The 20,777-nt window shown below is 44.3% G+C and overlaps 1 protein-coding gene across 3 annotated transcripts in view; it reads right to left on the bottom strand.

The window, feature by feature from the left end:
• The window catches only part of LOC121551671 (kalirin-like), a 359,366-nt gene that overhangs the window by 130,979 nt on the left and 207,610 nt on the right, over positions 1-20,777 (bottom strand). For all 3 annotated transcript variants that reach the window (XM_041864384.2, XM_045210064.1, XM_045210062.1), the window contains exons 11-13: positions 17,455-17,646; positions 11,946-12,115; positions 2,987-3,161 (exon numbers count right to left, since the gene is read on the bottom strand). In XM_041864384.2, the coding sequence (XP_041720318.2) occupies positions 2,987-3,161; positions 11,946-12,115; positions 17,455-17,646 (537 nt within the window). The remainder of the gene's footprint in view (positions 1-2,986; positions 3,162-11,945; positions 12,116-17,454; positions 17,647-20,777) is intronic.

Below are 20,777 nucleotides of genomic sequence, written 5' to 3' on the forward strand. Positions count from 1 at the left end.
TAGGACATACTGGAGGCCTTGTACTCATCAGGGACTACATACACAGTTATCTATCAAAGTCAACTGACATTAGGTTTCTACAAGCCTTACGCTAGGATCATTAGATTACTGTGTGGCCAGCAGATGACCCCTCACACACACACACACACACACACAGACACATGCTCGTGCGCATACACACACACCCACGCATGCAAACGCACACACACACTTATGTATGCACGTACACACACGCGCACGTACACACCAGTGGAGGCTCCTCAGAGGACGAAGGGGAGGACCATCCTCCTCAGTGAATTTCATAAAAATAAAAATATTTAAACATTTAAAAAGTTATAATTTTTAGATAAAACTATACTAAATATATTCATGTCACCAAATTATTGATTAACACACACTGTTTTGCAATGAAGGTCTACAGTAGCCTCAACAGCACTCTCTGGGGTAGCACCATGGTGTGGCCGGAGGACAGCTAGTTTCCGTCCTCCTCTGGGTACATTGACTTCAACACAAAACCTAGGAGGCTCATGATTCTCACCCCCATCCATAGACTCACACAGTAGGATGTCCTCCAACCTATCAGAGCTCTTGCAGCATGAACTGACATGTACTCCACCCAATCAAAGGATCAGAGAATGAATCTAGTACTGAAAGCATAAGGTTTTTTCGCCTGTAGTGTTGTGCAATGAAGTCCACAAGTGAAGGGAAAAGGTGAGAGGAGGAGAGCGTGTAGATGCGAGAATTATACAGTTGAAGTCAGAAGTTTACATACACTAAGGTTGGAGTCATTAAAACTCGTTTTTCAACCACTCCACAAATTTCTTGTTAACAAACTATAGTTTTGGCAAGTCGGTTAGGACATCTACTTTGTGCATGACACAAGTAATTTTTCCAACAATTGTTTACAGACAGATTATTTCACTTAGAATTCACTGTATCACAATTCCAGTGGGTCAGAAGTTACATACACTAAGTTGACTGTGCCTTTAAACAGCTTGGAAAATTACAGAAAATGATGTCATGGCTTTAGAAGCTTCTGATAGGCTAATTGACATCATTTGAGTCAATTGGAGGTGTACCTGTGGATGTATTTCAAGGCCTACCTTCAAACTCAGTGCCTCTTTGCTTGACATCATGGGAAAATCAAAAGAAATCAGCCAAGACATTTACATTACATTTTAGTCATTTAGCAGACGCTCTTATCCAGAGCGACTTACAGGAGCAATTAGGGTTAAGTGCCTTGCTCAAGGGCACATCGACAGATTTTTCACCTAGTCGGCTCAGGGATTAGAACCAGTGACCTTTCGGTTACTGGCACAACGCTCTTAACCACTAAGCTACCTGCCGCCCCATACAATGAAATTAAATACAAAACAAAGACCTCAGAAGAAAAAAAATGTACACCTCCACAAGTCTGGTTCATCCTTGGGAGCAATTTCCAAACGCCTGAAGGTACCATGTTCATCTGTACAAACAATAGTACGCAAGTATAAACACCATGGGACCACGCAGCCGTCATACCGCTCAGGAAGGAGACGTGTTCTGTCTCCTAGAGATGAACGTACTTTGGTGCGAAAAGTGCAAATCAATCCCAGAACAACAGCAAAGGACAACAGCAAAGGACCTTGTGAAGATGCTGGAGGAAACAGGTACAAAAGTATCTATATCCACAGTAAAACGAGTCCTATATCGACATAACCTGAAAGGCCGCTCAGCAAGGAAGAACCCACTGCTCCAAAACCGACATAAAAAAGCCAGACTACGGTTTGCAACTGCATATGGGGACAAAGATTGTACTTTTTGGAGAAATGTCCTCTGGTCTGATGAAACCAAAATATAACTGTTTGGCCATAATGACCATCGTTATGTTTGGAGGAAAAGGGGGCGGTTTGTAAGCCGAAGAACACCATCCCAACCGTGAAGCACGGGGGTGTCAGCATCATGCTGTGGGGGTGCTTTGCTGCAGGAGGGACTGGTGCACTTCACAAAATAGATGGCATCATGAGGAAGGAAAATTATGTGGATATATTGAAGCAACATCTCAAGACATCAGTCAGGAAATGGACAATGACATTTACATTTACATAATTTAGCAGACACTCTTATCCAGAGCGACTTACAAATTGGGTACAAAATGACCCCAAGCATACTTCCAAAGTTGTGGCAAAATGGCTTAAGGACAACAAAGTTAAGGTATTGGAGTGGCCATCACAAAGCCCTGAACTCAATCCTATAGAAAATGTGTGGGCAGAACTGCGTGCGAGCAAGGAGGCCTACAAACCTGACTCAGTTACACCAGCTCTGTCAGGAGGAATGGGCCAAAGTTCACCCAACTTATTGTGGGAAGCTTGTGGAAGGCTAACCGACCTAAGACAGGGAATTTTTACTAGGATTAAATGTCAGGAATTGTGAAAAACTGAGTTTAAATGTATTTGGCTAAGGTGTATGTAAACTTCCGACTTCAACTGTACAACGAGCAAAGTGATCATGCTGTTTGTATGTGGCTGCTATGAAAGTCAACTGTGTTTGCAGGTGATCATTCCGCCGATTCTTAAATGGAAGCAAACGGAACAAAACTGGGATAAACATACCTGAATTTAGAAACTCTTGTTTGCAACTGTTTGGACTAATGATTACACCCAGATCAGCTAGATGCAGGCAAGAGTGTGCAAGGCGGTATTGAATGTGTCACTGTCTGTCACCTTGATTACTCACATTTTTCTCTTGACCTGTGCAACTATGTTGTAAACTTTAATTTGTAGGCTAGGTTGTAGCAACCTCATGATTGGTATAGGGAAAATTTGTAATAAAAATAAGGCCCATATTATTTATTTTTTCCCCTGATCTTAAACGGCACCGCCACTGGCATACACACACCTACCCACCCACCCACCCCCACTCGCACACAAACCGTCTCCCCTCTCCCCCTACTTTCCCTTGAGGTGCCTCCCCCATCAAATCCCCCCCAGCCTCTGGTGTTTCTCACCTCGATGGTGTACTGCTCAAAAATGCGTAGCTGCAGGAAGATGTCCAGCTTGATCTTCCTCTCATGGAACAGCTCCTCCATCTGGCCCTGGGCCTCATCCAGCTGCTGCAGGACACTCTCAATGTGGGCGATGGAGCTGTTGTGGGGCATCTTGTTGGTGGACATGGCAGCATCCCTGGAGGGGGAGAGAGAGCGGGAGGGATTGTTATTATATTTTGGTTGTTGCTTGTGTTTGCGTTGACAATTTACATTTTAGTCATTTAGCAGACGCTCTTATCCAGAGCAACTTACAGTTAGTGAGTGCATACATTATTTTAAATTTTTTTCATGCTGGCCCCCCGTGGGAATCGAACCCACAACCCTGGCATTGCAAACACCATGCTCTACCAATTGAGCTACATCCCTGCCAGCAATTCCCTCTCCTACCCTGCACGGCGCTGGGCCAATTGTGCGCCGTCCCATGGGTCTCCCGGTCGCGGCCGGCTACGACAGAGCCTCTAGTGGCACAGCTAGCACTGCAATGCAGTGCCTTAGACCACTGCGCCACTCGGGAGGTTAAGCAATGTAAGTTGCTAACTTTTCATGTCAATAAAGTACATTGAATTGAGAGAGAGAGAGAGAGAGAGAGAGAGAGAGAGAGAGAGAGAGAGAGAGAGAGAGAGAGAGAGATCAACTGTGAGTCACAGTCAGCCCACTGACACCCCTATCAGACCACAGCAAAATCACAGTCTACTTGAACAGAGCAATACTCAATCATGAGGCATCAAAGCCAAAGGAACTGAATAATATTAAGAAATGCTATAGATGGAAGGAAAGTAGTGTTGAAACCTACCAAAAAACTATTAGGAAACAACAAATTCAATCCATTCTAGACAACTTCCTGGACAAAACGTTCCACTGTAATAGTGAAGGTGTAAACTTTGCAGTAGAAAACCTAAACAGTATATTTGACCTCTCAGCTTCCCTATCAAATCTAAAAATCTCTAACAGAAAACCAAAGAAAAGTAATAACAGTGATAAATGGTTTGATGAAGAATGCAAAAACCTAAGAAAGAAATTGAGAAACCTATCCAACCAAAAACATAGAGACCCAGAAAACCTGAGCCTACGTGTCACGCCCTGGCTCTGGGGACTCTAATATGTTGAGCCAGGGTGTGTAAAGTTTATGTGTGTTGTTCTAGGTTTCACATTCTGGTATTGTGGTTCTATGTTGGCCAGTGTGGTTCTCAATCAGAGGCAACGTGATTCAGCTGTTGCTTGTTGACTCTGATTGAGAACCATACTTTAGCAGCCTGTTTCCCCACAGAGTTTGTGGGATCTTGTTTCTAGTCTGTTTATGTTAGATCGTGAACTGTCACGTATCGTTTGTTGTTTTTGATTGTGTCTCTAATTAAAGAGTATGTTTGCCTGCAACGCTGCGCCTTGGTCCTCATCTCTGTTCGACGAGCGTGACAGAAGGTCCCACCAAGACTGGACCAAGCAGCAAGTCCAGGAGCCAGCGCCTGAGAGATCTCTAGCGGATCTCCTTCGCCTCCTCGACTGGGTCAAGCCATGTGAGGAAGAGAGGGGCTTGACGTGGAGGCAGAAGGGCGAAAGGCTGGCGAGGAGCATGGAGACCTGGTCCACGGGTAGGAGTGAAGCCCATACATTTTTTAGGGGGGGGCTAACGCCGTGGACGACGGGGCAGCAGGAGGCCGCCAGGTTACGGGAGTCACTGGTCACCAGGGGGAAGGAGGATGTAGAGGCACGGCGAGAGGTACTGGCGTGTGTTGCCAGTCCGGTCCGGCCTGTTCCTGATCCCCACGTAGGGCCAGTGGTGTGTGTTCCCAGTACGGTCCGGCCTGTTCCTGCCACTCGCACCAAGTCTACGGTGCGCATCGCCAGCTCGGCCCGGCCTGTTACTGCTCCCCGCACCAAGTCTGTGGTGCGCATCGCCAGCCCAGCTCGGCCCGTTCCTGCTCCCCGCACCAAGTCAGTGGTGCGCTTCGTCAGCCCGGCACGGCCCGTTCCTGCTCCCCGCACCAAGTCAGTGGTGCGCTTCGTCAGCCCGGCTCGGCCCGCTCCTGCTCCCCGCACCAAGTCAGTGGTGCGCTTCGTCAGCCCGGCTCGGCCCGTTCCTGCTCCCCGCACCAAGTCAGTGGTGCGCTCGTCAGCCCGGCACGGCCCGTTCCTGCTCCCCGCACCAAGTCAGTGGTGCGCCGTCAGCCCGGCTCGGCCCGCTCCTGCTCCCCGCACCAAGTCAGTGGTGCGCTCGTCAGCCCGGCTCGGCCCGCTCCTGCTCCCCACACCAAGCCAGTGGTGTGCGTCGTCAGTCCGGCACAGCCCGTGCCTGTTCCACCGGTGGCTGGTCCGGCACCGGTCAGATGCTTCACGCCGGAGCTAGAGCAATCCGCTCCACCAGTGTGCAGTCCAGCTCCGGCCAGCGGGGCCAGACCGGACCAGGGGTACTTTGGGGGTTGGAGAGAGCGGGGATCAGGCCCGAGCCGGATCCGCCGCCTAAGCGGAGTGCCCACCCGGTCCCTCCCCTGTGGTGTTTGGTGGGCGCGGTCGAGTCCGCGCCTTTAGGGGGGGGTACTGTCACGCCCTGGCTCTGGGGACTCTAATATGTTGAGCCAGGGTGTGTAAAGTTTATGTGTGTTGTTCTAGGTTTCACATTCTGGTATTGTGGTTCTATGTTGGCCAGTGTGGTTCTCAATCAGAGGCAACGTGATTCAGCTGTTGCTTGTTGACTCTGATTGAGAACCATACTTTAGCAGCCTGTTTCCCCACAGAGTTTGTGGGATCTTGTTTCTAGTCTGTTTATGTTAGACCGTGAACTGTCACGTATCGTTTGTTGTTTTTGATCGTATCTCTAATTAAAGAGTATGTTTGCCTGCAACGCTGCGCCTTGGTCCTCATCTCTGTTCGACGAGCGTGACACTACGCCTTCACTATGGTGAATCACTAAAACAATACAGAAATACACTACGGAAAAAGAAGGAACAGCATGTCAGAAATCAGCTCAATGTAATTGAAGAATCCATAGACTCTAACCACTTCTGGGAAAATTGGAAAACACTAAACAAACAACAACACGAAGAGCTATCTATCCAAAACGGAGATGTATGGGTAAACCACTTCTCCAATCTTTTTGGCCCTATAACAGAGAACAAACAGCAAAAAAATATACATGATCAAATGTAAATCTTAGAATCAACTATTAAAGACTACCAGAACCCACTGGATTCTCCAATTACATTAAATGAACTACAGGACAAAATACAAACCCTCCAACCCAAATAGTCCTGTGGTGTTGATGGTATCCTCAATGAAATGATAAAATATACAGACCACACATTTCTTTAACATCATCCTTAGCTCTGACATCTTCCCCAATATTTGGAACCAAGGACTGATCACCCCAATCCACAAAAGTGGAGACAAATTTGACCCCAATAACTACCGTGGGATATGCGTCAACAGCAACCTTGGGAAAATCCTCTGCATTATCATTAACAGCAGACTAGTTCATTTTCTCAGTGAAAACAATGTACTGAGCAAATGTCAAATTGGCTTTTTACCAAATTACCGTACGACAGACCACGTATTCACCCTGCACACCCTAATTGACAAACAAACAAACCAAAACAAAGGCAAAGTCTTCTCATGCTTTGTTGATTTCAAAAAAGCTTTTGACTCAATTTGGCATGAGGGTCTGCTATACAAATTGATGGAAAGTGGGGTTGGGGGAAAAACATACGACATTATAAAATCCATGTACACAAACAACAAGTGTGCGGTTAAAATTGGCATAAAACACACACATTTCTTTCCACATGGCCGTGGGGTGAGACAGGGATGCAGTTTAAGCCCCACCCTCTTCAACATATATATCAACGAATTGGCGAGGGCACTAGAACAGTCTGCAGCACCCGGCCTCACCCTACTAGAATCTAAAGTCAAATGTCTTCTGTTTGCTGATGATCTGGTGCTTCTGTCACCAACCAAGGAGGGCCTACAGCAGCACCTAGATCTTCTGCACAGATTCTGTCAGACCTGGGCCCTGACAGTAAATCTCAGTAAGACAAACATAATGGTGTTCCAAAAAAGGTCCAGTTGCCAGGACCACAAATACAAATTCCATCTAGACACCGTTGCCCTAGAGCACACAAAAAACTATACATACCTCGGCCTAAACATCAGCGCCACAGGTAACTTCCACAAAGCTGTGAACGATCTGAGAGACAAGGCAAGAAGGGCCTTCTATGTCATCAAAAGGAACATAACATTTGAAATACCAATTAGGATCTGGCTAAAAATACTTTAATCAGTTATAGAACCCATTGCCCTTTATGGTTCTGAGGTCTGGGGTCCGCTCACCAACCAATAATTCACAAAATGGGACAAACACCAAATTGAGACTCTGCATGCAGAATTCTGCAAAAACATCCTCTGTGTACAACGTAAAACACCAAATAATGCATGCAGAGCAGAATTAGGCCAATACCCGCTAATTATCAAAATCCAGAAAAGAGCCATTAAATTCTATAACCACTTAAAAGGAAGCGATTCCCAAACCTTCCATAACAAAGCCATCACCTACAGAGAGATGAACTTGGAGAAGAGTCCCCTAAGTAAGCTTGTCCTGGGGCTCTGTTCACAAACACAAACAGACCCCACACAGCCCCAGGACAACAACAACAACAACAACAACAACAACACAATTAGACCCAACCAAATCATGAGAAAACAAAAAGATAATTACTTGACACATTGGAAAGAACAAACAAAAAACAGAGCAAACTAGAATGCTATTTGGCCCTAAACAGAGAGTACACAGTGGCAGAATACCTGACCCAAACTTAAGGAAAGCTTTGACTATGTACAGACTCAGTGAGCATAGCCTTGCTATTGAGAAAGGCCGCCGTAGGCAGACCTGGCTCTCAAGAGAAGACAGGCTATGTGCACACTGCCCACAACATGAGGTGGAAACTGAGCTGCACTTCCTAACCTCCTGCCAAATGTATGGCCATATTAGAGACACATATTTCCCTCAGATTACAGCGATCCACAAAGAATTCGAAAACAAACCCAATTTTCATAAACTCCCTTACCTACTGGGTGAAAAACCACAGTGTGCCATCACAGCTGCAAGATTTGTGACCTGTTGCCACAAGAAAAGGGCAACCAGTGAAGAACAAACACCATTGTAAATACAACCCATATTTATGTTTATTTATATTCCCATTTGTACTTTAACTATTTGCACATTGTTACAACACTGTATATATACATAATATGACATTTGAAATGTCTTTATTCTTTTGAAACTTCTGAGTGTAATGTTTACTGTTAATATTTATTGTTTATTTCACTTTTGTTTACTATTTACTTCACTTGCTTTGGCAATGTTAACACACGTTTCCCATGCCAATAAAGCCCTTAAATTGAAATTGAAATTGAATTGAGAGAGAGATAGAAAGAGAGAGAGAGAGAGAGAGAGAGAGAGAGAGAGAGAGAGAGAGAGAGAGAGAGAGAGAGAGAGAGAGAGAGAGAGAGAGAGAGAGAGAGAGAGAGAGGCAGAGAGAGCAACCCTGAGCTGTGGGATGGGTAGTACTAAGGCCGCGACTCAAATGGCACCCTATTCCCTTTATTGCGCACTACCTTTTGACCAGGGCTCCCAGTGGCACATTTACATACACTATTGACCCCTGTGTTTTACCCAAAAGGCTAAGACTTTTCTGTTTCCATCTACGCGGGCCGGCACCCGTTTCTCACTGGGCCATGGCACCGGCAGACCTGCTCTAACTTGCAGCCAAAGCCAGGCCATTGGTACTTTTCTGATGTAATTTACATAACAATGGCCAACTGTGAACTTTAACACCTTCTCACAAAGCACTGTCTTAATGATGCAGAGGTTGTTGATTCTGCTCTCCCCAAGTTCTTAGTGTCACACTCTGATTGGAAACACAATTACACTAGAGTCACATTAACATAAAACACTGGCGACACACTGGTGTCGGGGTAAGTCTCCATGGAAATGCAGCACTAGGAGTCTGTTCAAAAGTAGTGCACTATTTAGGGAATAGGGTTCCATTTGGGATGCCGCACAAATATCATGAGCAAAATAGGAGCAATGGAGTGTTCTTGTCATGGTGTTAGTGTTCAATAAGGGGGGTGTAAAATATGTCAGAAACGGAGCCCCTCTAAGGAATAACCCAATTGCCCTCACTGCAAAGGCACTTTAACACATCTGCCCCGGAGTGGATTAGCAGCAATACAACACCTATCACCATGTAGTATTGAACTACAGTGGCTTGCGAAAGTATTCACCACCCTTGGCATTTTTCCTATTTTGTTGCCTTACAACCTGGAATTAAAATGGATTTTTGGGGGGTTTGTATCATTTGATTTACACAACATGCCTACCACTTTGAAGATGCAAAATATTTTTTATTGTGAAAGAACAACAAATAAAACAAAAAAACTGAAAACTTGAGCGTGCATAACTATTCACCCCCCCCCAAAGTCAATACTTTGTAGAGCCACCTTTTGCAGCAATTACAGCTGCAAGTCTCTTGGGGTATGTCTCTATAAGCTTGGCACATCTAGCCACTGGGATTTTTGCCCATTCTTCAAGGCAAAACTGCTCCAGCTCCTTCAAGTTGGATGGGTTCCGCTGGTATACAGCAATCTTTAAGTCACATCACAGATTCTCAATTGGATTGAGGTCTGGGCTTTGACTAGGCCATTCAAAGACATTTAAATGTTTCCCCTTAAACCACTCGAGTGTTGCTTTAGCAGTATGCTTACTGTCAATGTCCTGCTGGAAGGTGAACCTCCATCCCAGTCTCAAATCTCTGGAAGACTGAAACAGGTTTCCCTCAAGAATTTCCCTGTATTTAGCGCCATCCATAATTCAATTCTGACCAGTTTCCCAGTCCCTGCCGATGAAACACATCCCCACAGCATGATGCTTCACCACCCTACTTGGATGGTGTTCTCGGGGTGATAAGAGGTATTGGGTTTGCACCAGACAGAGCGTTTTCCTTGATGGGCAAAAAGCTCAATTTTAGTCTCATCTGACCAGAGTACCTTCTTCCATATGTTTGGGGAATCTCCCACATGCCTTTTGGTGAACACCAAACATGTTTACTTACTTTTTTCTTTAAGCAATGGCTTTTATCTGGCCACTCTTCCGTAAAGCCCCGCTCTGTGGAGTGTATGGCTTAAAGTGGTCCTATGGACAGATACTCCAATCTCTGCTGTGGAGCTTTGCAGCTCCTTCAGGGTTATCTTTGGTCTCTTTGTTGCCTCTCTGATTAATGCCCTCCTTGCCTGTTCGGTGAGTTTTGGTGGGCGGCCCTCTCTTGGCAGGTTTGTTGTGGTGCCATATTCTTTCAATTTTGTAATAATGGATTTAATGGTGCTCCGTGGGATGTTCAAAGTTTCAGATATTTTTTTTATAACCCAACCCTGATCTGTACTTCTCCACAACTTTATCCCTGACCTGTTTGGAGAGCTCCTTGGTCTTCATGGTGCCGCTTGCTTGGTGGTGCCCCTTGCTTAGTGGTGTTGCAGACTCTGGGGCCTTTCAGAACAGCTGTATATATATTGGACAATTTGGACTATTTTGTGTATGTCCATTTCATGAAATAAAAATAAAAATCCATTTAAATTACAGGTTGTAATGCAACAAAATAGGAAACACACCAAGGGGGATGAATAATTTTGCAAGGCACTGTATATGGTCTGACCCACTTGGCCCTCTCTCCTACACAATGACCCGAGGCCCATAAAACAAGTGAGTGCGTTTTGATGACTGCAGTGAAATTGTATTATATTTCCATCACTCTTGACAATACAGTACAGTTAAGTACATTATTTCATAAATCGAGTGCTGATCTAGGATCAGGTAGCCCCTGTCCGTGTAATCTTATTCATTACGATCTGAAAGGCAAAACTGTTCCTAGATCTGGGCCCATATTCATAATGTCTCAGAGTAGGAGTGGTAATCTAGGATCAGGTTCCCCCTGTCCGTGTACTCTTACACCAGAGATGGGCTCAATTCAGAACTGAATTGAGAATGCCTCATAAATTCCAATTCAATTCTTGAATTTGAATCGAATTTGAATTGCAGCATTAGACCAGATACAGAATTGCAATTCGAATTTGAATGAAAGGAAATATAATCAAATTCAGCGAAATTCAATGAAATTCAAATGCCTCTTCTATGCTATATTAGGTGTAGTCTTACAAATATACAGTACATCTTGTACATAAAACATCAAACGTCGTTATATTCATGCATATAAAATATTTTTTTAACAATTGATTTTCAGGACAAACTTAAAATGAATGATCAAGGAAAACAAAACCTGTATGCGAATATTCTAAGTTATTATATTTCATTAATCACTTACATTTTGTTAAATAAATATTACATTTCCCAGAATGCATTAGTTTAACCACCAAGTTGACCCTGAGGCCTTCAAAAAGAAGCCAAACAAATGAAATGGTTTGTGGAAATATAATTGGCTAAGCAATAAGGTTAAAATAGTATATGGACATTGTTTCCAGAGAGTATTCTTTGTAATTTTTTTATCTGGAAGTGTGACCTGTCAGATTCAATGAAGCTCTCATGTTATATGACTGAGTGGAATTTCTTTGAATTGCACTGAATTCATCCTATTTCCTGTCAGTCAAACTCAAATAAAAATTATACTTCCTGTGGGGTGTAGCCGATTCAATTTGAATTTCAATTTATGAGTTAAATTCTGAATTGAGCCCAACCCTGTCTTACACATTATGATCTAAAAAGGATAAACTGATTCTAGATCACCCTGTATTTTCCCCACTGCCCCCTGCTGGGATATAGCACACTCCGGGGTGAAGTTTCTAGGATCAGCTTTCCCTTCCCCAATCCAAACCTTAACTATTAGTGGGGAAAAGGCAAAACTGACCCAAGATCAGCACTGACCTGAGCTGCTGGATGAGGTCTTCTCCCTCCTTGATGACGTTGAGCGTAGCCTCCAGCGTGGCTGTCTGCTGCTGCTGGAACTGCTTGATGAGCTCCTGGACTGACTCCACCGAGTCTGAACACACCTCCTCCAACAGCTCCTTCTGGAGATCCTCCATCCATGTCCACAACTGGGGGGAGGGAGGGAGAGAGGGAGGAGAGAGAGAGGGGGAGGGAGAAAGGTTGGAGAGAGGGGAGGGAGGAGGGTTGGAGGAAGAGGGGGGAGAGAGAGGGGAGAGAGAGGCAGGGAGGTGAGTTGGAGGGAGAGAGAACGAGAGAGCGAGAGAGACAGAGAGACAGAGAGAGAGAGAGAGAGAGAGAGAGAGAGAGAGAGAGAGAGAGAGAGATTTAACACTACAGTACACAATATACCCACGCCTTGTGGGACAGCCTGTCAACAGATACAGCGTGCAATTTTGAGGACAACTGAACCACTATGTCAAAGTAATGCAATTGCTTAGTCAAAATAGACAATAACTTCTGTTTTTTGCTTCATATGCACAATACATACGCAGCATATCTTTCTCTTTAGACTAATTGTTTGACAGCGGGGAAGAAAATCCATTCTCATTTCCATCTCCACAATTAGTAAACTGCTCCCCAAACGCACCTAAAATAGACTTCCATTCTTCAAGCTATGTGATTTTTAATTTTTCATAGAGAAAGATTAACCGGCACTTTAATATTTCAGTGAGGGAACAGAAGCTTGAAATACAATTACACACAACACCTGAAGCATAATCTGAGTAAATTGGCAGGAGATGTTTGATTGTGTTAAGGGGGAAATGAATCGCAAAGTTCAGCATCCACTTTGTCATCTTTTCAGCATCCGTCTACATGCTAGCTTGGCAAGACTTTGGCTACGTCCCAAATGGCACCCTATTCTCTACATAGTGCACTACTTTTGACCGGGGCCCTTAAGGTTCTGGTCAAAAGTAGTGTATTATATAGGGAATAGGGTGCCATTTGGGACACAACCCTTTCTCACTGTTAATAGTTAGATGGAGCTCTACTGAGATGCTTCGTTGATGTTCTTCATTTACATAAACCATTTCTGGACATTGCTATGGTTTGTTAGGCCTGCTGTTCCTCAAACACATATTCTTAGGACATTATGGTAATCGTGATGCTGCTCTGCCCTTTTCACACTCTCAGAGAAGTCTGTGTGTGTGTGTGTATGTGTGTATGTGTGTGTGTGTGTGTGTGTGTGTGTGCGCGCGTGCATGCATGCGTATGATTGAAATTAGTTTATTTCATATTAGTTTATCTCGTATGGAGAGTTTAATTATTTTAGCCATGAAAATAACACCACTTCACCCGTAGTGCAGCCAGCCATAAAACAATGCTTGGATTTACTGCTTGCTAAATGTTCATCAATAGATAATAAGATAATTGGAAGATGGAGAGCACTACAACAAGAGCACTTCAAGTTATGTTTAAAGAATTGAATCAGATACAATTAAACTTATCTTATAAATACAATGATAAGATAAGTTATAACAAAAAAAACAAACACTAACAGACAAATTGTATTCCAGGAACCACAAAAACACCTTCCAAGATTTTAAGAATGTCATCTCTCTCCAATGACATACTGAATGCGTCCCAAATGGCACCCTATTCCCGTATAGGGCTCTGGCCAAAAGTAGTGCACTATATAGGGAATAGGGTGCCATTTGGGACAAAACCCAAATCATTTTCACAAGAACCTATCATATCAAACAGATACAGAGGGAATTCTCTCTGTGTTTCAAAGGGTTAACAAAATTCATAGAGCAGAGGTTGCCGTCTCTGTGGTTCCCATGGTAACTGCTCCCCATGACTGATCTGAGCACGCTCAGAATTGAACGTGCTTCTATGTGTGACTCCTGCTGTAGCTGAAGGATCCTGGCTGTGCTGTGCTGCACTGGGCATGACACACACAAACAGCTACCACACACTTACACACAGATTTCACCATAAACCTGAATTAGGATAAAATAGATTATGACACATCAGTTATAATCCCGGGTTTGGAATACTGTAATAGAATATACTGTACAAACACACACTTCACAGTTACACACTGATTTCACCATAAACCTGAATTCAGACATGGGATTAGGGTGAAATAGGTTGTGCCACAGCAGTTGTAATCCTGGGCTATTACAATATAGTATATTACAATATTACAAAGCCAGGATTCCTGAGCTAAGAATATCATGTGACTTCTATTCTACAAATGTTTTCATTCATTGTGTTTGTTCCAGGAGTAAAATTAATTTAATGCCAATATCTCATTATCTAATTTAACCCAGAAATGAGATAAGACATTCCAACAGGTGTAATTGTGTAAATGACTATAGCACCTACATTACACTACATTTGACGAAAAATATGAATTATGAATTATTAAATTACTATAGCACGTACATTTAAACTATATTTGTAATAATGAACACTAAAATGCCTGCTTGAAATGAATTTGGGGGCAATCAAAAGGCACTGATAACATTCTCTAAGAGCATACAGTGTGCCAACATCAAGCAACTTAAACAGAAACATAAATGAGCCATTTGGACCCCTATGGGCTCTGGTCAAAAGTAGTGCACTATATAGGGAATAGGGTGCCATTTGGAACATTCACGTTCTCTTTTTGTGTCCCAACCATATCTCATAATATTTCCCTGAGCAGCCAAAGCGAGGGAACATGTGGCTGACAGACAGAGGCTTCCCAACAGTCCTCTCTGTGATTGCTAAATCATGGCTCTGATTGCTTTCCTCATCTGTTTGATGGTGCAGCTCGACCTAGCACTCAGTCAGCCGCCCAGCAGCCTAGCGAAGACCAGCATGATGGCGTCCCAAATGGCACCCTATTCCCTATATAGTGCACTACTTTTGACCAGACCCCATGGTCAAAAGTATGGGCCCTGGTCAAAAGTAATGCACTATAAGGCGGAATGGGTTGCCATTTGGGATGCACCCTATGTCTCCATGTAGACCATTCTCCAGAATGTAAATGACCCTCTTCCTGCACAGCACATCAGCCACAAGCATTCCTTCTTGAAGCTAATTGCTGCTTTCTGTTGCTCTGGTAGAAAGCATATTAAATGCCAATTGATATAAAGATAAAAACATAAGCACAAGATGAAGGCGGATGCAGCCAAGGAGACAACGGATTAGGAAAATGAAAAAGATGCCTCTTGTCATACTTTACAGAGGGGTAAGGAGTGATTACGCCTTCGTAAATCAAAAATGCTTTGGCGGAGCGCATCGTCTTGTTTTATGTGAGATGAGAATATACAATCGACAAAACTTCCTCTTGGCAGGAAACACCAAGTAACATGAAGTTAAAAGTTGTCAGTAATTGTCAGTTGAGCCAGTGTTGATAGGGATTTGTTGGCATTAGTGTGCCCTTGGCAATCTGACCATGTCGTGTCATTAGGCTTTTAAAAAGCAATGCCATCTCCTCTAGTAGACGACTACTACTGACCAGCCCTATTAAGTGAGTTTTGGACTACGTCCCAAATGTCACCTTATTCCTTATGTAGTGCACTTTTGATCAGTGCCATAGGGCTCTGGTCAAATGTAGTGCACTATAGGGAATAGGGTGCCATTTGGGACGCAAACTTGGTCTCTACATTAATAATGGATGTGGCCTTAGCTTTCAGGATAACACTCAAACCCTAGGAGTCTTATCTCAGGCCATTCTTGGCATACGTTTGTTTGCATCTTCAAGCCAAGCTCTCAAAGCCCCTTAAAGACAAATATATTTTTTAAAGACTTATCAGAGTCCAACAACGTTTCATGGTCTACATCCCAAATGGCACCATATTCCTTACATAGTGCAGTACTTTTGACCAGAGGCTCTGGTCAAAAGTAGTGCATTATGTAGGGAATAGGGTGCTATTTGGGATGCAGACCTGAGCTATCCAAGTGGAGGCCACTTCTTGGGGCCAAGTGGCCCCGTCGGTCACTGTTAACAGGCATGTTCTGTGTGACCGCTATTTCATATCCAGTTCTGGTGTCCCACGGCATTACTACTTCCCTTTGCTTAACTCCAATAAAAATATCTACTGTTGACTGCCAGAGTGATCCCATGGATCCCATCATCATCCATAAGCAATCTACCATACTGCATCATGTAGCCGGGAGCCAGCCAGTCAGAAGCTAAGCTGATCTTACTCAGAACACATTAATAACTCCAACCAAATAGGCTTTGCAAAATATTAGGGAGTGGCTGTTGGAACTAGCACAAGGTGGAGACTTAGGCCTAAAAAATTTGGCAAAGTTTAATATATCAGCTGTATACATTTTCTAATCATTGCCATTTCCTCAGTCTGAGCGTTTCCTTTCCAATTAGTGAGACTGAGCCGCTAAGATACTTCAGCAATCACTCTCCCTAGTCACCCTCTGCTCTACACTCCTAAAGCCACATCCCCACTGCCTCTCATAGATCACTGGGACTATCTCACGAATGACGACTCCTAAAGCCACATCCCCACTGCCTCTCATAGATCACCGGGACTAGCTCACAAATGACGTGTGTGTGTAGCTCACGAATGATGGCTCCACTAGGAGAGCTGAACCAAACAAATGTCCTCCACGCAGAACTAGAGTTCCACAGCTGAAACGTGCCACTCTAGCTTACAGCGCAGGATAATGACTATTGATAATGACTATGGAATCGGAGTGGCTAGGGGCTCTGGGTAGGAAGCGGTGGGTAGGATGGATTAGTGAGATCAGAAGAAACCATCAATAAGTAGTTGGCCCTTTAAATCTTCCCCCTGTCCCAGTGCTCAAAGGGCTTGACTACATCCCAAATGGCACACTATTCTCTTTATAGTGCACTACTTTTGACCAGAGCCCGGGCCAAAAGTAGTGCACTAAAAAGGGAATAGGGTGACATTTGGTATGCAAGCCTTATGGAGCGCTGAAGAGCTGCTGGGATAAGAGGGTGAAGGCATCTGAGGCTGCATTAACCCGAGCCTCAACCCCTTGCCAAGTTACTGCACCCTAAAACCAACCACATCCACTCCCACTTACGGTAACATTTCGTACATGCATGAAAAAGGGTCACCCCCAACTCTATGCACATGTTTGCACACCCCACCGGAGACCGGGGTTCAATCCCCGTCACCACCCTTCTACTTTGTTTCTTCCACTTACTTACCTGTCTCCCCATCTGATTTCAGTACTGTCTCAATAAAGTGACACAAATCCACTTCAAAACAAAAGGTCACTACACCCCATTATGCTCTTAAAGACAGGGAGAGTAAACCATTCTACAGGTCCTTTGGGTCAGGGCTCTTCCATCTTTAGTGTGGGTGTTGAAGGCAGACAGACAAGGCTACTGCATCCTACCACATCCACTCCCATTCTATCATTCCATACTATGCATAAATAAAAAGGAAAAGGGGTCACTGAACCCCAGAATTTCCCAGACGTAGAAAGTGGATGTAGGTTAGGGTTCGGGGGTCAAAGGTCTTACCTCCTTGGTGTGGGTGTGGAAGGAGACAGACATGTCCAGCAGCAGTTTCCTCTGCTCCACCCGCCGAACAAAGTCTTGGATCCTGACCTCCAGGTGCCGTGCTGCTTTGTAGATTTCCTCCGGGTCACATTCCCCAGTCTGGGCCAGCTGCTCTGCCGCCTCCAGGAGCTTGTCTGCGTTGGTGTAGGTGTTCTGGTACCCAGAGAAGACAAGCAGACAGCTCAATTAGATGAGGACAACACATGTAGGTAAAGAACTGTATCTGTCTAAAGTCTCTGCTCTCTGCAGGCTATGACTACTGCAACGCTGAGGCCTCTGAGTTAGTAGAGAATTGTGTCTGTTTGTCTGCACTCTGTCTCTGCACGCTTTGACTGACTACTGCACTCTGATGTCTCGCTCTCTCCTCCACTGCCAGAGACAGAAAGGACCTGTCTCTCCGATTGGCGCCTCTGCTACACTGCCTCAAAACAATTCCATTACATGTAAACAGCGGGGCCATCGGTGCAGAGTGGTAGGGTAAATCCCTGGCTATCCTCCCTACGTGCTAATCCCACAGCCTGGCAGGGGACTAGTGTTGTCTCTGGATGGACACAACAGTGGAGACCAAGTCAGTAAAGCAACAGCCAATAGGGCAGGACAGATTAATGGCTAGATAGCATGTAGCATGTAACACCGTGCTGATCCGGCTGGGATGGGATGGCCGCATGGCTCGGGACCTGGTAACCTTTGTAAGGTCGTGGCAGTGAGTCACATTCACTGGGCCAAAGGATACCCTATTCTCTATATAATGCACTACCTTTGACCAGAGCACATAGACCTCTGTAGCTCAATTGGTAGAGCATGGCGCTTGTAACGCCAGGGTAGTGGGTTCGATCCCCAGGACCACCCATACGTAAAAATGTATGCACACATGACTGTAAATCGCTTTGGATAAAAGCGTCTGCTAAATGGCATAATATTATTATTATATTATTTGTGATGCATCCTGGGCCATTTAGCAATAGAGAGGCCAGAGGGGGATCCTTTTAGTGCTTTGAGGTGGCCAGGCGGACTCTCACCTAGTGACACACACCCTGGAGAAGATGAGCCAAATCATAATCACAGTCATGTAAATAAACTCCTATCTCTCTCCCTATCTACTGTGTCTGTCTTTTTTTCGCACTCAAAATATCCTAATCCATCTTTTTTTCCAAATAAACTGGACAAGATTTAACACAGACCCATGTTGAAATGTTAAATCCATGCGTTGATTGATTGTAAAACGGAGATAAAAAATATATGTTGCTTTGGGCATATTGTGGATGTGGATTGATTTGCCTGTACTGTACTGTCAGGTTTATAGTCCTATCGCAGAGCAGAATCCCACTTTTACACACACTCTCTGTGTCACACTAGCATTAGCTCTGGTCCAAATCTAATTTATTCCCAGTGAATAGAGAGGATCAGTGCATTATACAGCATAGGGTCAATTCAATGGATACAGTAAGCAGGATTACATTTGGAGCATCCATATATACACTGAGTGTACAAAACATTAAGAACACCTTACTAATATTGAGTTGCAACCCTCCTTTTGCCTTCAGAACAGCCTATATTCGTCAGGGCATGGACTCTACAAGGTGTCGAAAGCGTTCAACAGGGATGCTAGACCATGTTGACTCCAATGCTTTCAACAGTTGTATCAAGTTGGCTGGATGTGCTTTGGGTGGTGGACCATTCTTGATACAAACGGGAAACTGTTGAAAACCCAGCATCGTTGCAGTTCTTGATGCAAACTGATGCACCTGGCACCTACTACCATACCCCGTTCAAAGGCACTTAAATATTTTGTCTTGCCCATTCAACCTCTGAATGGCACACATACACTCAGTGTACACTGAGTCTACAAAACATGCTCTTTCCACGACATAGACTGACCAGATAAATCCAGGTGAAAGTTATAATCCCTTATTGATGTCACTCATTAAATCCACTTCAATCAGTGTAGATGAAGGGGAGGAGAGGTTAAAGAAGGATTTTAAAACCTTGAGACAATTGCCGCATGGATTGTGTATGTGTGCATTTCAGAGAGTGAATGTGCAAGACAAAAGATTTAAGTGCCTTTGAACAGGGTATGGTAGTAGGTGCTTTGCACTACCTTTGACCAAGGTCCTTAGGGCTCTGGTCAAAAGTAGTGCTCTATATAGGGAAAAGGGTGCCATTTGGGAACCAAAGTGGTGTGTTGGGTGTATTCCACACAGCAGCAGCAGGCCCAGGCAGCGCACAGATTTCATCCCATCAGGAGAACTCCTTCTCTGTCTTCCGTCTGTCTTCTCTTCTCCCTCCAGAGAGCTGAAAATCAATAACTCCATGCAGGCTTTCCCCTCACAGAGTTGGCTGGGCTGAGGTGGATTTGTTCGTCCCTCCCTCCCTCCCTCCCTCCCTCCCTCCCTCCCTCTCTCTCGATCTTTGTCTAGTCTTTTTTAAATGCTGGACCAAATACTTATTTTCCACCATAATTTGCAAATAAATTCATTAAAAATCCTACAATGTGATTTTCTGGAAAAAAAATTCTCATTGATGAAAATTACAGGCCTCTCTCATCTTTTTAAGTGGGAGAACTTGAACAATTGGTGGCTGACTAAATACTTTTTTCCCCCACTGTATTTATATATATATATATATATATATATATACAGTGGGGAGAACAAGTATTTGATACACTGCCGATTTTGCAGGTTTTCCTACTTACAAAGCATGTAGAGGTCTGTAATTTTTTATCATAGGTACACTTCAACTGTGAGAGATGGAATCTAAAACAAAAATCCAGAAAATCACATTGTATGATTTTTAAGTAATTAATTTGCATTTTATTGCATGACATAAGTATTTGATACATCAGAAAGCAGAACTTAATATTTAGTACAGAAACCTTTGTTTGCAATTACAGAAATCATATGTTTCCTGTAGGTCTTGACCAGGTTTGCACACACTGCAGCAGGGATTTTGGCCCACTCCTCCATACAGACCTTCTCCAGATCCTTCAGGTTTCGGGGCTGTCGCTGGGCAATACGGACTTTCAGCTCCCTCCAAAAAATGTCTATTGGGTTCAGGTCTGGAGACTGGCTAGGCCACTCCAGGACCTTGAGATGGTTCTTACGGAGCCACTCCTTAGTTGCCCTGGCTGTGTGTTTCAGGTCGTTGTCATGCTGGAAGACCCAGCCACGACCCATCTTCAATGCTCTTACTGAGGGAAGGAGGTTGTTGGCCAAGATCTCGCGATACATGGCCCCATCCATCCTCCCCTCAATACGGTGCAGTCGTCCTGTCCCCTTTGCAGAAAA

This window comes from Coregonus clupeaformis, chromosome 4 (assembly GCF_020615455.1).
Source record: "Coregonus clupeaformis isolate EN_2021a chromosome 4, ASM2061545v1, whole genome shotgun sequence".
NCBI classification, from domain to species: Eukaryota; Metazoa; Chordata; class Actinopteri; order Salmoniformes; family Salmonidae; genus Coregonus; species Coregonus clupeaformis.